At 35.9% G+C, this 13,994-nt stretch overlaps 1 protein-coding gene across 1 annotated transcript in view; it reads left to right on the top strand.

Annotated features, from left to right (window-relative positions):
* Positions 1-13,994, top strand: part of LOC123688769 (spondin-2) — a 149,900-nt gene that overhangs the window by 87,417 nt on the left and 48,489 nt on the right. Inside the window, exon 2 of the mRNA XM_045627427.1 lies at positions 6,337-6,548. Within this exon, the coding sequence (XP_045483383.1) occupies positions 6,337-6,548 (212 nt within the window). The remainder of the gene's footprint in view (positions 1-6,336; positions 6,549-13,994) is intronic.

Genomic DNA, 13,994 nt, shown 5'->3' with positions numbered 1-13,994 from the left:
AGAAAAAACGTTTCTTTTTTCTTTTTCTTTCATCTCTATTATAGGCATCAGTGCCTTTTATTCTTCATAACTTGTCTAATTCTGATTGACGGTGAGACAATGGCCCCATCTCTTTTGTGGTCTTTCTATACTCCTTCTCCCAATAGGATGATTCATAAAGTGCTACTCTTAGCATTCTTTGTTGGTCCATTCGATTCTTTGTGCTCATTCCACTCCTTCTTTCTACCTAGCATCCACTCTACATGTTTGTCTAATGTTGTCACTTCGTTCTCTGTCTAGTAAAGTTTTTTTAGGGATTCTTCTTAAGATCTTTATTTCTTTAATCTCCAAGACCCTTCTGGTTGTATCTGGCCGGGTTTCTGCTGCAAATGTCATTAAAGTTCTAACGACAGTTATATAAATTCGTGCCTTAGTCACAATATCTAAAAAATTATTTTTCCATATTGTGTCATTCAAGCAACCAGCCACCCTCAGTGCTTTGTTGATGGATGACAGACGAGAACCTTATTGTGGTACAGCGCTTAGAAATATCCTTGAACACTCTACTAAATCAACTGGTCATTACCTCGTAACTTACTCCACTCAACTCTCCTTTTCCCAGTTTTATACCTGGGTTACGATCATATAATCATATTGTCCACCGTGAATTTCTCTTTCCTTTTTTTATTCTCTAAGTGTTATACCTGCACAATGGTATTATGGTTCCTGCACACTAATTAGAGTAGGGTAAAGTTGTATCTTTCTGAGAACCTTATGAATGAGAAAGTTGTGTGCACAAGTACAACGAAAGACCGTTGTTACATTAATGCCAGTACATTTATATTGAGCATTGTAACGGCAAATTCGGCTAGACACAGACATGTCTAATTGCTTTTTTTGCCACTATTTGTTGTCTTACTTCGGACTGAACCATATCCAGAAAGCTCTATCATCAGTTATCAAATTTCATCTTCTGTTGTATGATATGATATCGAAAACAAGTTTGTACCTGATTGGTATTCTAGATTTCGTCAAGCTCTTTGTTTTGGATACAGAAATGACCATTTTTAGGGACTTAGCTACACACTTAAAGTGATTCAGCAATCTCTGAGATCGTCTTCATTTTCCGAAACAGAGCTCCGTCAATTCTAGTTATTTTGTTGTTTTCAATTTGTATGTTTTCAATGATCTTGCTTAAGTTGAAAGGCACCTGTCTACTGTAGACTAAATGGACAATATCCTTTACAGCTTAACCCGGTCAAATTAAATGACAAACTGTAATAATAGCAATATTAATGAAGTACGAATACATATATCATGATAATACTGAAATGTATCTTACTTATTATTTTTTTGGCAAATTAGAATAGAAGTTTGAGTATTTCATTACTTGATTATCGTGAATACAAAACCAGAATGACAATGGGAAAAAAATCCCCAACAGAACAAATAACAGTTAACGCCCACAATCGTACAATTCACACCTCACTTCAATCCCCACCTTTAAACTCATTCCGAATCATTTCCATCAAAAATTACGAGTGACTGAAGACGATCACCATCCCCACTCTGCCTTTATCGCAAAACGCCCGAAGTGTAACAAATTGATTACCGGGGGAGATAAGTGGGAAAAACTTCCCGGAATAATTTTCGAGCGGGGTGCATAAGGCGTTCGTCGCGCCGAAAACTGGAGGGATTGATTGCTCGGCGATAAAAATTCAGACGCCCGCCGCCCACCACCGGGCGATTACTCAAGCCCGGAGTTCCCGTCCGCACGGATCATTACCCAATAACTGAACGTGCTGAAGTTTCCGGTTTTCCTTATCCGCTTCATATGGATAACTACGCGGAGACATTTGATTATCGAGATGACGGGCGGCTAGCTGAAGAAGCGGTGGTTTCCGGGTGGGCGTGAGGGCGTTGAAATAGTTTAGAATGGAGGGGGAGCAGTGGGGAGTAGTCAATCACTCTGAAGCAGTAATTGCCGCACTTTAGCGGCAATTTAGAAGACTGGGGCTAGCTAGTACTGCTGCACCGCGTTGCATTATTTTTTGTATTGTATTTTGTATTTTTTTAATTTCTCTGCCTGTTGCCGAAAATTGTGTACAATCGAGTTCTTCTTCTTCCATCTTCCACATAGGGTTAAAGCTTCTTCTCCACTGATGATCTCCCGATTGCGGAGTATCACTTCATCTCTTCCTTGGACGTGATTCTTAGAAGTGATCTATCTCTTAACCCTTTCACGGATCTCTCCTAGGGTTTGAGTGTTGAAACATAGTCTATATTATTGGGTGTAGTAAAAGTTATTCATTATTTTTTCAAAAGATGGTTTTAGTTATGAGTACCTTGCGTTGCATAAGTCTGATTGGGTTCCACTAGATGGCGTTAGAAAAATAAGATTTTATGCTACAAAAACTTCTATGGGAGTTTTGTGATTAGTTGACTCAGTGTTGTTTGAGCGGGCCAAAAGGAAGGTTTTTCTTCGATAAAGGCAAAAATACAAGCCAAGTGGCTGAAAATGTATAAAGTGTTCAAAGTTCCGCTACTCTAAAAGCACATCATGCGCAATTTTGGTTTCGTCGATTTCGTTCCAGCAAATTAGATGTCAAAGAAACACCACATACTGGAAGGCCTACTGTCGAGAATGTCGATAAAATCATGGACATTGTCGAGTCCGACCGTCATGTAAGCAATGTTTTGATTTTTCAAGAGCTGAAGATTGCACAAAAACCGTTTAGAGCCATTTGAATAAGGCTGGTCTCAAGAAGAAGCTCGATGTATGGGTACCACACGATTTAACGCAAAAAATCTCATGGACCGAATTTCCATCTGCGAATCACAATGAAATCGATCCATTGTTGAAGCGGTCGGTGACTGGTGATGAGAACTAGATTACTTACAACAACGTCAAGCGAAAACGGTTGTGGTCGAATAGCGGTGAGACAGCGAAAACGGTGGCCAAGCTAGGATTGACGGCCGGGAAGGTTTTGCTGTGTGTTCGATGGAATTGGCAGGGAGTTATCTACTATGAGCTGCTCCTCTACGGCACAACTGTTAACTTAGAGCTGCACTGTCAACAATTGGACCGTTTGTAGGAAGCAATCGCCCAGAAGCTGCCAGCTTTGGCCAATAGGAGAGGAATTGTGACCCATCAGGACAACGCCAGACAACACACATTGATAGTGACTCGCCAGAAGCTTGGTTATGCATTCACCTTATAGTCCTGACCTGGCTGCAAGTGGTTACCATCTCTTCCTGTCCATAGCGAACAATTTGGCTGGTAAAAAATTCGCTTCAACAGGGGCTTGTGAAAATAGACTTTCTCAATTTTTTGCCTATAGGAACCAGTGCTTCGATGAGATAGGCATAATGATATTACCTCCAAAAGGCAACAGGTTATCGAACAGAATGACGCATATTCTACTTAAATTGGATAATTCTAACCATGGTAATTGAAGCCTTGTTTTTCATGCAAAATAATGGATTTCTTTTCACTACGCCTTTTTTTACATCTACATACATAATGCGCAACTCGAACTTTTTGAAATTTTCATAGCTTTCATTTACGCTCAGCCCCTTCAGCAGTTCAAGCGCCGCTACTGAAGTAACGTCCGATGGAATTCACTAGGGATTGCAGTTGGGGATGAAGAAGACAAGCAGATAATTCGATTATGGCATGAAATGCGAGATATTCCCGATTTCTGATGTTCGATCTGCAGAAACTATCGGATGTTATTCGAATATTCATGATTGCGATAATGAAAGGGCTGAGGCGAGTCATTATTCGAATAGAATTGCAGAGGAAGGCGTTGCAAGTTGGGAATTTTATATGGATCAATGATTTCTTATTATTATGGGTTTCTGGTTACTTCTCGTATACGCTCTACCTTGGTTGATTGAAGTCTATTTTGAAGCTGGAGCTCATTAGTTTTTACTCAGCGGAGGCGGTTTTGAAGAGGACGCCTCCTCCGCTTCTGATTTTATTTCATTCAATGGAAACATAATATCGCAGATTCTTGGTGGTTCATTATTCCCAATCAATGTTTCTCAGGGTATTTCTTACTCTAGTAAAATGAAATAGTACCTATAGTACAACTACTACATAGAGAAAGATTTAGTCGACATTTGGTTTGCATGTATTGAGGAAAGGTTAATAGAGTTGTGATGATCACTGATGGTGAATAGGTTCCTTTCTAACATTGACTTTCCCTAAACCCTTGCGAAATATATATGTAGTTCGTAAGGTTTTGCATACTAATAACATTCGATTCTGAGGGAAGAGATTCCTCGTATGCGGTTTGAATTCACAACTTCCTTGGTGGCTCAGTTGGTAAGAGCGTTGGACTAGTAATTCCGAGGTTGTAGATTCGAGTCCCGCTCAAGGAGGTACTTTTTCCAGAATTGGAAAATTTTCTACAAGCCGAGATGTTATTTTCTTATATTGATAATGCACATCTTTTTCAGTAATGATAACATATAGGTTCGATCGCAATCCTTTCGACTCACTTGATATACCACATTAGATCATTATTAATATAAGCTGTGAGAGTCTTGTGTAGAGGAAGCTTCCTCATTTTTGTTATTACTCTGATGTTCTCATATTCGATGAAAAATTTTTGCATATGAAGCCTTGATGTTATGTTGAGGTATGGTGCAATATTTGATATCCATGTCCTTGTTTTCCCTATTTTTGGTTGTTGGTCTGATTCCTTATGTAGGCTAGACATCTTCGGTTTTTTCTCTGTAAAGATGGTCAATAATATGGTTTTCATATCTGCATACTCTGTATCCAGAAATGGTACAGAGTTTTTGTCATCTTCAGTCTCTATGATGAAGCTCTTCATGCGTGGAAACTTTTTAAAATTTTGGGGATTGTGTCAGTTTTTTTTTCGGGTAGAAGCTAGCAGAGCATCTAATTTTTTCATGAATATGTATATGTATTGTATATGTATACATTGTTATTCCATTATATAAAGTTATTTTTGGATTTAGTTTTTATTCCATTGTACCACCCACTAGACATAATTCATTTGTATACATTTTTCTTTATCTATATTGCAGTGGTTCTCAGTTTTTCTCCATCTCTTCATTGATTCCAGTACTGATACTTTTGTTATGTTAACAAAGAAATATTAAATCTAAAGAAGCTATCACATGGTGGAAGTTCTAACTTGTTAATGAAATTGGTGAATTCAAAAGTATCTCAAATATAATAGTTAATGTTCATATGTATAATGCTAAATTCCAGAATATAAATATTCACTAGAACAGCAATATATTGCAACATGAAATAAAAGAAGAATTTCTAATTTCACGTTATGTTTCCTTCACAAAATCTCATACAAATATTTTCAGATTCTGTTAATTCTAACGATTGAAGATGAAATCGGCCATCATAAATTTCACTTCAATATCAAGTTTCAATTCAATAAGATAGAAAATTTAATGGTCGAAGTGTTCAGTTCAGAATTTCCAGTCCGTAAAGTTCGAAAAAGCTGCCCACAACATGTCATTCTTTATAGGAAACCTGCCACTCGATATACTGCTCAATGAATAAATTAACAGATGAAATCCTTCAGAAGGTCGGAAGCTAGTCCCTGAGGTCTATCACTCAGATCAAATACCCAAGAAACTTTCCTTTAATCCTTTCGACGATCTTCCTTATCAAGTAACAGAAAATCAATTGCTCCATCAATGAATATAATATAATTATACCCATAATTATAAACAAAATTTCCAAATTTGGCAATAAATGGGGCGTTTTTGTGAAAATCCAAACAGAAAAATGTTAAGCACTTTTTTTGCAATACTTATACATAAATATTGATTATTGGTGACGTCCATGTTTTCAATAGTTGAATAATTATTCATATAACAGTTATTCAACTGTTATACATCAAATGCTCGTTTTCTTAACAGGTCTTCAGTACTTTTGTTACATAACACCAACATCTTCAAAGCCCCTCAATTCTTATTCTGTCAAAATGATTTAACGAAGAATAACTATCTACATTTTGACAATGGTTCCTTGAATCCCTTGAATGGTTGGTGAATCATTTGTATATTTAACCCCTGCAGTAAGTCATATGTTATAGTGGGTAGTCTTCATCTATTGAGTAAAAGGATAAAAATAGCGAACGCTCTCATCGAATTTCCAATAACTTGTTGACTTCCCATCCTGGACATCTGACACGCCCGAGTGGGCGTATCATAACATATCACCAAATGAGACTAATTGCCCAATTAGTTTATGGGTAGCCTGTTTCAATATTTGACAATTAAATGGAGTGCTATCTGATATGAGACTCTCATCGCTTGATCGTTATATTAGAATCTTGAATAATTTCTTTTTTCCAGGTCGAAGTCATGACAAATCCACCTATTTATACCGCCTGGGTCAGAAATCTTCCCAGGGCGTCAAGACTTTTGCCGAAACTGGACGGTCGGATGTTTTGGAGGTGCAAAGCCAGGGACAGAGAGGTATCTTTGATGTGTTTAACGCACCGTCAGTGGCGCAGGGTGTTGGGCGGACTGAGGCGAAGTTTTTCGTCGATGGAAATCATTCATTGGTAAGAGTACTAAAGTCTTATATTCGTATACATTGATGATAATGCTGCAAGTTTCACATTATGGTTTTGAGGCTAACCGCACCCTGGCAACTTTTTTAGTCTCGAGATCAAATTCTTCTTCTTTTTCATCTTTTCGAAAGCCAAAGATTTGTTCCACCTCTCACGTGACCTCTTAAGATGCTGATGACCAGCTATCTTTCCATCTTTTCGGAGGGCGTTCCAGTAGCTGGCTTGCTAATCCGTCCAATCTGTCTCGCATCGCCCATTCTAGAAACATGTTCATTCTAGTATAGTATATCCAAAAGTCACTTGGAGGAAGCTGAATATTTCGATTTTAGAAGGGTTGCTAAAGTTTCCAGGAATTTTTTTGGGGCCAGTGAATTTATTGCTTAACAATATTTTTTAATAAACCCCGAAATTTAGCAGATCGCGGTATCCACTTCAAAGGGACATCTATCGCCAAACATCTTTATGGAATAGTTCGAGTGACTTTGGATATACTATATCTTCTTCTTTCTTGCACGTGACCATCTCACCACATCCATATTATATTATTTAGTCAATTGAAAGTTGCCTACTGCTGGAACCAAGCACCCACTGGTAACTGATTTGTTGTTTCACAACACTATTTTCGAACGGAATTTCGTTGACACTGCATGCGTTTATGTTCTTGTCCTTAGAAAGAGAAGAAAGTACAGAAAATATTTGGCCCATCCACTTATCAGCTCAAGCCCTATCAGGGGATGAAAATAATATCCCAAAATTATCATTTAATTATTTGAGTTCGTTATATTTCTCGACAAATTACGTACCTACAAAATTCACACAACATCTTTTTCTTTAGATTGTTATCAGCATATTTTCTCACTTTTTCATCGTAATTAGCTGGTTGTGATTTAATTGATTGACTCGCTATCCCTTAGAAGCACGTATTTAGATCCAGAAGAAAGGAAAAAGAATTGAAGAAAGAAACAATAGTATAAAAAAAACATGACCCTCCTCATTTTTTGTCAATACTTTCCTTGTTATCTTTATGATTTTTTTATAACGCTATCAGCACAAAATTTGAAAGAGGTTTGAAACTGAAATTGTTTTTCTTCAGAAAGAAGTAAAATTACGATAAGCTCAGATTTGTAATCACGAGGCAATTCTAAGAAGAACGGTAACGCTCGGGACGTAAACTGTCAAAGTTACCACGCTTCACCATGTAGATGGTAGGTGTATATGGCAGGGACCACTGAGTTGCCATAATGATGATTCCATTAGTTGCGACTGTGTGGAGCACCTTACTTTTGATTGAGAACGTCTCGGAAAAAAAATCTCATTCTTTATATAAATGCAGATTTAAATCTTGATCGATTTCGAATGGTTATATTTACGAAACGGATATTGGACCGCGTCATTCGATTTCCGAACATACTCTGAATTTCAAGTTTTTACTTCGTTTTCACCGAAAATTATCGTGAATGCTGCCGAGCATATGAATAAAATCGAATTTCATCATCAGTAAGTTGAACCTTATAGTTTGAGGCCATTGCTTGTTCAAAATTCGAGATTTACATTGTGGTGGAATGACAGAGTGATCCGTACACGCTAAAATGAAGGTTTTGGTCATTATAAGAATAGATTTTAGCCCCAACACATTTCCTTCTTATGTAGTTATTTTTTGTGTACAGAATTTAATGCAAATAGCTCCTATAAAGCACTCCCTAGAGTTTTCTTCATTAATTGATATGGTTTGAGTTTGTTAATTTAATTCTAAACTCAATGATCCCAAAAACTCCAAGTACAGAAATTAAAGAATCTATAATTTGAATATCACCAGAAATGGTAATATGAACCTCTGTAACTTTTTTGAAAATGTGACTTGAAAGCCATAATCTGAAATCACTCTAATAATCCGATACCATCCTGAAAAGTTGTAACGCTACTTCTGCAGCAACAAAATTACCAGGTTATCCTGAATAACACATTTGAGATTGAGGGTTTCATATGCAAATACTGACATCCCCGATGTTAGGAATAACGTGTTGCTCGGAGAGTGGCGCTTTCATATTGTCAGGACAAATATGGAGATCTGTGCGGCATTAAAACATGATAGTAGGGATCTCCGTGACAACGATAAACTTCCAGATACGTAATATCTAACTTTTTCGGTAACTTGTCTATTTGGGATACTGACGTGTTCATTTTGATATTTTTTGTATCTTCTCATCACGTAGAATGTTTTCTTTAAGAATGTAAGAACTAGTGTTATCTGTGAAACTGAATTTTGCAAATATTTGGATTCGAATTCCCTTCTTCTAGCTAAAGTAACAATTGCTTTTGAACTTGGATCCTTCCGATTATAACTCAATCAGTTTTGATGAATCGATGTTTAGGTACGCATTGAGGACATCACTTACCTATGTTTATTATTGATTAAATGTCATCCTTATGATATTATGGTAAACATGTCACCATCAATAGGATATTGAGAAACGTATAACAACCTTCTCCTTGAATATGACAGTCGTCATAGGAACGTGAGCGTCATGAAGAAAAAATTGCCTTCAAATATTTTCGAACTTTTCGCAAATCGAAGAAGTATCAATCATTTTTGTATTTTGGGTAGTAAAAAATTATAATTAATAAAACAACAGTCACGCCTGAATGTATCTAATGAGTATTTTAATCAATAATCATATACATTTTTGAGATTGTCATTCTTGCATACAGCTCTGTGGAGCATCATTAGGTGAGAAAGTATGTTGCAACAGACAATATGTGATCACTATTTCACCTATATTGAAGCAACAGCTCATCTATTCATTATTATTATTATTCATTACTTTTTCTTTTTGATTAATTTTTTTCAACAAATCAACCAAGCTTAAAACTAGGAGATTCAATTGGCTTTATTTTTTGAGTCTTCTCCTAATCACTTAAGTGAACAAAGGAAGCATTAGATGGTTCAAAATGTTTAGATGAACTCCATATTTTCTTAGGATTATCTCTTGAACATTTGAAATATGTAGATCTAAATGCAGTGTATGGTTTGTGGCATACCAAGTGCCACCAACCAGCTGTCGAAGAATTTCTGACCGAATTCTTTGAATTATGGACATATTTGACTTAGAGGCACAACTTTAAAGTTCAATTCCATATTTATAAATAGGTGTAATGACGTATTTATACAGGAAGATATTTTCCTCTTAATGGATAGTATAGATTTTTTCCCAAGAAGTTTTTGCCAATTATTCAATACGATTTCCATTTCCTTCTTTTTCTCGATTGAGTGCTTCTTCCAAGTTACCTTCTAAGCCAGATGTATACCCATTTGGATGCCTGTTTTCGTGGTATAGATAAACTGTTTATTGTCACAGAAAAAAGTGCTTGTTTTCCAAGAGTGCATAATATCTGCGAAGGTTTTGCTTCTCTGACTTTTATTTTCTATTTGAGTAGTCACTGTTTAGGGGGTTTGAATGGTTGGTTTTGTACATTGCCATCTGTGAATATTATTATTATTATAAGAACTCTTCATTGCATAAAAGGTCGTACGACAGTTTGTTAACAAAGTGCAAAAGGCGAGCATATCGCAAAGCGATGTCTTTCTGCCAACCTTTACGTAATAATCTACAACTTGATATAGTAACAATTTAAGTTTTTCAAATACTAAAAAAAATTCATGAAAGAACTCTTAACAAAACCTAAAATACTCCTGACTGAATACTGGACGAGGAGAGGTAAATGGGAAGAGGAAAGGGGAATAGAGGGGAGAGATACATCTGAAGAATTCTAGAAAAAAAAATATTTATAAAAGGACTCACATATTAAGATTTGTACCTGCAAAATACCTTTCAAGACTAAGTTTGAATGAACAAAGAGACGGATTTCGAACTATCTCTGAGGAAACCTCAAAGAAAAAATATTATGGAAAAAATTCGTGAGATATGCAGGCATTCTCAAAGTGAAATTATCAAGCGCTCTTGTCTGACGATCGGCATCTCCAAGAAACCGCAGATTGCAATATAAATATGTAGGTTCCCGCGATTCCAGAAACTTATATCCCAAGAGCAGCGTGTGCCAAATGCGGCGTTGTTTCATGGTCAATAAATTTAGGTCTTGTTTAAACTAACTGACGTGATCGAACTTCCTTAGATTGTAGATAAATTTGAAACCAGCATTCTGCAAGCGATCGAGTTTGTTGAACGGATTCATCGTTAGACCCATATAAGCAACATCGACATAAACAAGTTTAGGGAATAAAAGTGAAAAATATGGGTTTTTTCTAGTTTTGAATGTCAGAAAATTCTTCAGGAGACGGAGTTGATGCAAACAATGAAAGTATTTTTTACTCAAGGTGGCAATTTGCGTATCCCAAGAGTATATTATATCTATAATAAGATCCAGATTTCTGACACATGAAGAATATAGGATATATTCACACCGTTGAGCATAATCTGATGTTCGCGCCTATCAACCGAATTCAAGTTTCTTTTGGTATCTATGACAATTGATTGGGTTTCAGGGGGATTAATATTGAGACCAATGCATCAAGCGGCAAAAGATATTCTAGAAAGATCATCTTTCAAGAGTTTTACACTTCGAGATGAATCTTCATTGGTAGTGTATAGATTTGTAGATCATCTGCAAAGAGGTGAAACTTTCACTGTATATTATCTGTTAATAAGGATTTGTAAAGTGTAAACAAAAGTGGCACTAGAACACTACCCTGCGGAACACCCGACCTTGCCCCCACCCCCCAGAGCAATATTCTTGTTATTACACCATTCGAAACAGGTAAATCCGTATGCGAAGTATCCGAATTAGAAGTATTATCGGCCCTAGAATACTACCTTTTGGGACACCTACGTTTATTCGAAATTTACTGGATGATTCAGTATTCACTGTGATTTGGAATGTTCGTTCACAAACATAGATATGCGTAAAATTCGAGTGAAATTATCTCTCTAAAACATTCAAGTTTATTTATTTTCTACAGAAACTAATCGAATTTTCTTTGCGAACATTTTGACGTGATGAAAATATCCCAATAATTTCATTTTGCTCGATTTTTGATCACTCACCTCATTCTGAAAAAAATATTTCTTCATTCCTCTTAGTTCATTTGCTTGACTAATGACTGAACCATATCTAATATTTTATACTTTCTTCAAAGATTCTTCATCCTTTGATGAATAAACTTCAAACATAATTGCTGCACCGTTTATTTTTCCATTCCGATTAGATCGTTTTAACTTCCTGCATTCTTTTCCTACGTATGCGGAGACAAACCCGTTTCTATTGAAAACTTCGAAAAAAATATTCCCAGATGGCGACAAGAATAAACACCGAATTATTTTTAAATGCTTCCGAAATAGAATACGATTCCGTTTCATAGTTCACCAAAGCCGAAGCCTTAGATGAATGATACGTTGTTACGAGGATCCGTAGAAGATTTGAATAACAAAATTGAAAACGAGAGGTGGATTCACCTGATATTGAATCGACGCTTATTTGGTTGGCGTATTGCACTTGGATCGTTAGTGCTTCGACGTCTGCATTATAGTGGCTGTTATGTATATCGCAATATCTAGACGGCCAATAAAAAGAGAAACGTATGGAGGTTTTGAACACCTATTTATCAGTTTATTCGCACTCGAAATTTCTTTGTATCGGCATAAGATCGAACGGGAAATGGATATTTTGCATATTCAAATTTATTTATTTCGAATAAAATGGATCTTTTTATTGATATTTTCAATTTTTGAGAGCGTAATTCGAGTATATAGAGAATGACCATTCCGAACTTCTTGTGATATTTCATGTGTAGGTATAACATAATCAGAACCATAGCAAATCCAAGAAGAATATTTGAAAACAAAAACCTGGTATTCCAGTAACTATATATCCGATTGAGCTGGGTATACAGGGTGTTTCCAAATTAGACGTAAATCTTGGAGGATCATACATTTGCTGTGGTTTGAGCTATATTCATTGATATCCGAAAATCAACAGTTTCCGAGATATGCGGATATGAAATATATTCACGAAAATGAAGTAAGATGGGAATCTCACTTCATTTTTCGTCAAGTTTGATAATAATTTTGGATTATTTTCATCAGATAAGGAAATGATACCATAATCAAAGTAACAAAACTATGGTGTATTAGATGTTGAGAAAGAATAAGTATGATTTGAAAGTTGGTATATGAAGAATATAATAGTCAATTTCTAATTCCATTAGCCTGCAACTTTCAAATTCCACAATTCATGATTGACAAAATTATTTCAAAAACTTGCCAAATTTCTTCTTTATTGCCTAAAGAAGTTTTCATTAGAATGCAGTCCCTAGTTTCTTCTCAGAAGATTTTCATTTGGAAGGGGATATAAAATTAACAAGTGAGTATTCTCTCTGGGTCTCGGAAGCATTTTCATTGCTGTATCCATACACAAAAACAAATATCTGAATATTCAGTATCAGTGAACGTAGACATAATTTTTGTACAAAATAATGAAATACTTTATAAGTAATAGGATATTGTTGTCAACAATTCGTAAGGTTTTTCAATAATATCAAATCAACGAATCAATATGTCATTAATAATTGCAGGCTATGATTATGCTTGGGATCTTGATCCCTTTTGATTACACATTCACTGTTCTTTATGCCTAACATTCATAAAAATTTGTGCTGAAACAAAACTAGTTACTACATTCTAACGAAAACTTTCTTATGCCCGCCACTCACGAAGCATTTTTTCGAGCGTTTGGTAGCAAGCGTTCAAGAGATTCCAGTCGGGCAGTCAAGTTAATTCTTTGATTTACAGTCGTGCGGCCGTGTCCCGAGCTGCCCGACTGTAAAATTATCAGAACGCTTGAACATGGGCGCATCGTGAGTGGCCGCTTTTAGGAATTAACTACTATATTATATACTATCATACAGGAATTGTGGATTTTGAAAATTGCAGGGAAAACGATATTAGAAATTGATTTTCCTTTTCCTCATATAACAACTTTCGAATCATACTGATTTTTTTCCTACATCTAATACAGCATCTAATACTCGTATATCATAAAATTAAGGTTTCGTTATATTTTACGTAATCCTATAAGCAGTGATATTTTTTTATACTCTAGAATTCATCATGGGAATTAATTAAATGAAAAATCACTTTTTTATGCTTCGCATCAACATAACTATGCTATAAAATAGAAAATCTATAATCAAACGATCAGAAGGCACTTTGAGAAATATCACTTAAAGTTTGTTTACGGTTCCAAACTTCATCATAGCTCTCAACTACTTAAAGTTCAAAGTATTCTAATGGAAAAACTAATAACTGAGTTCAGCATGGATTATACTGTCAATACCCGTAGATCGTAAAGTGAGCTGCTCGATTCGAATGTATCATAAATTTTTAGTGCACTCCATTATCTCTTTTTGCAGTGTTGGTTTATGCG

The sequence above is a fragment of the Harmonia axyridis genome, chromosome 1 (genome assembly GCF_914767665.1).
Source record: "Harmonia axyridis chromosome 1, icHarAxyr1.1, whole genome shotgun sequence".
Lineage (NCBI taxonomy): Eukaryota > Metazoa > Arthropoda > Insecta > Coleoptera > Coccinellidae > Harmonia > Harmonia axyridis.
Note: the sequence above shows the minus strand (reverse complement) of the source record. Positions and strands in the feature narration are given on the sequence as shown.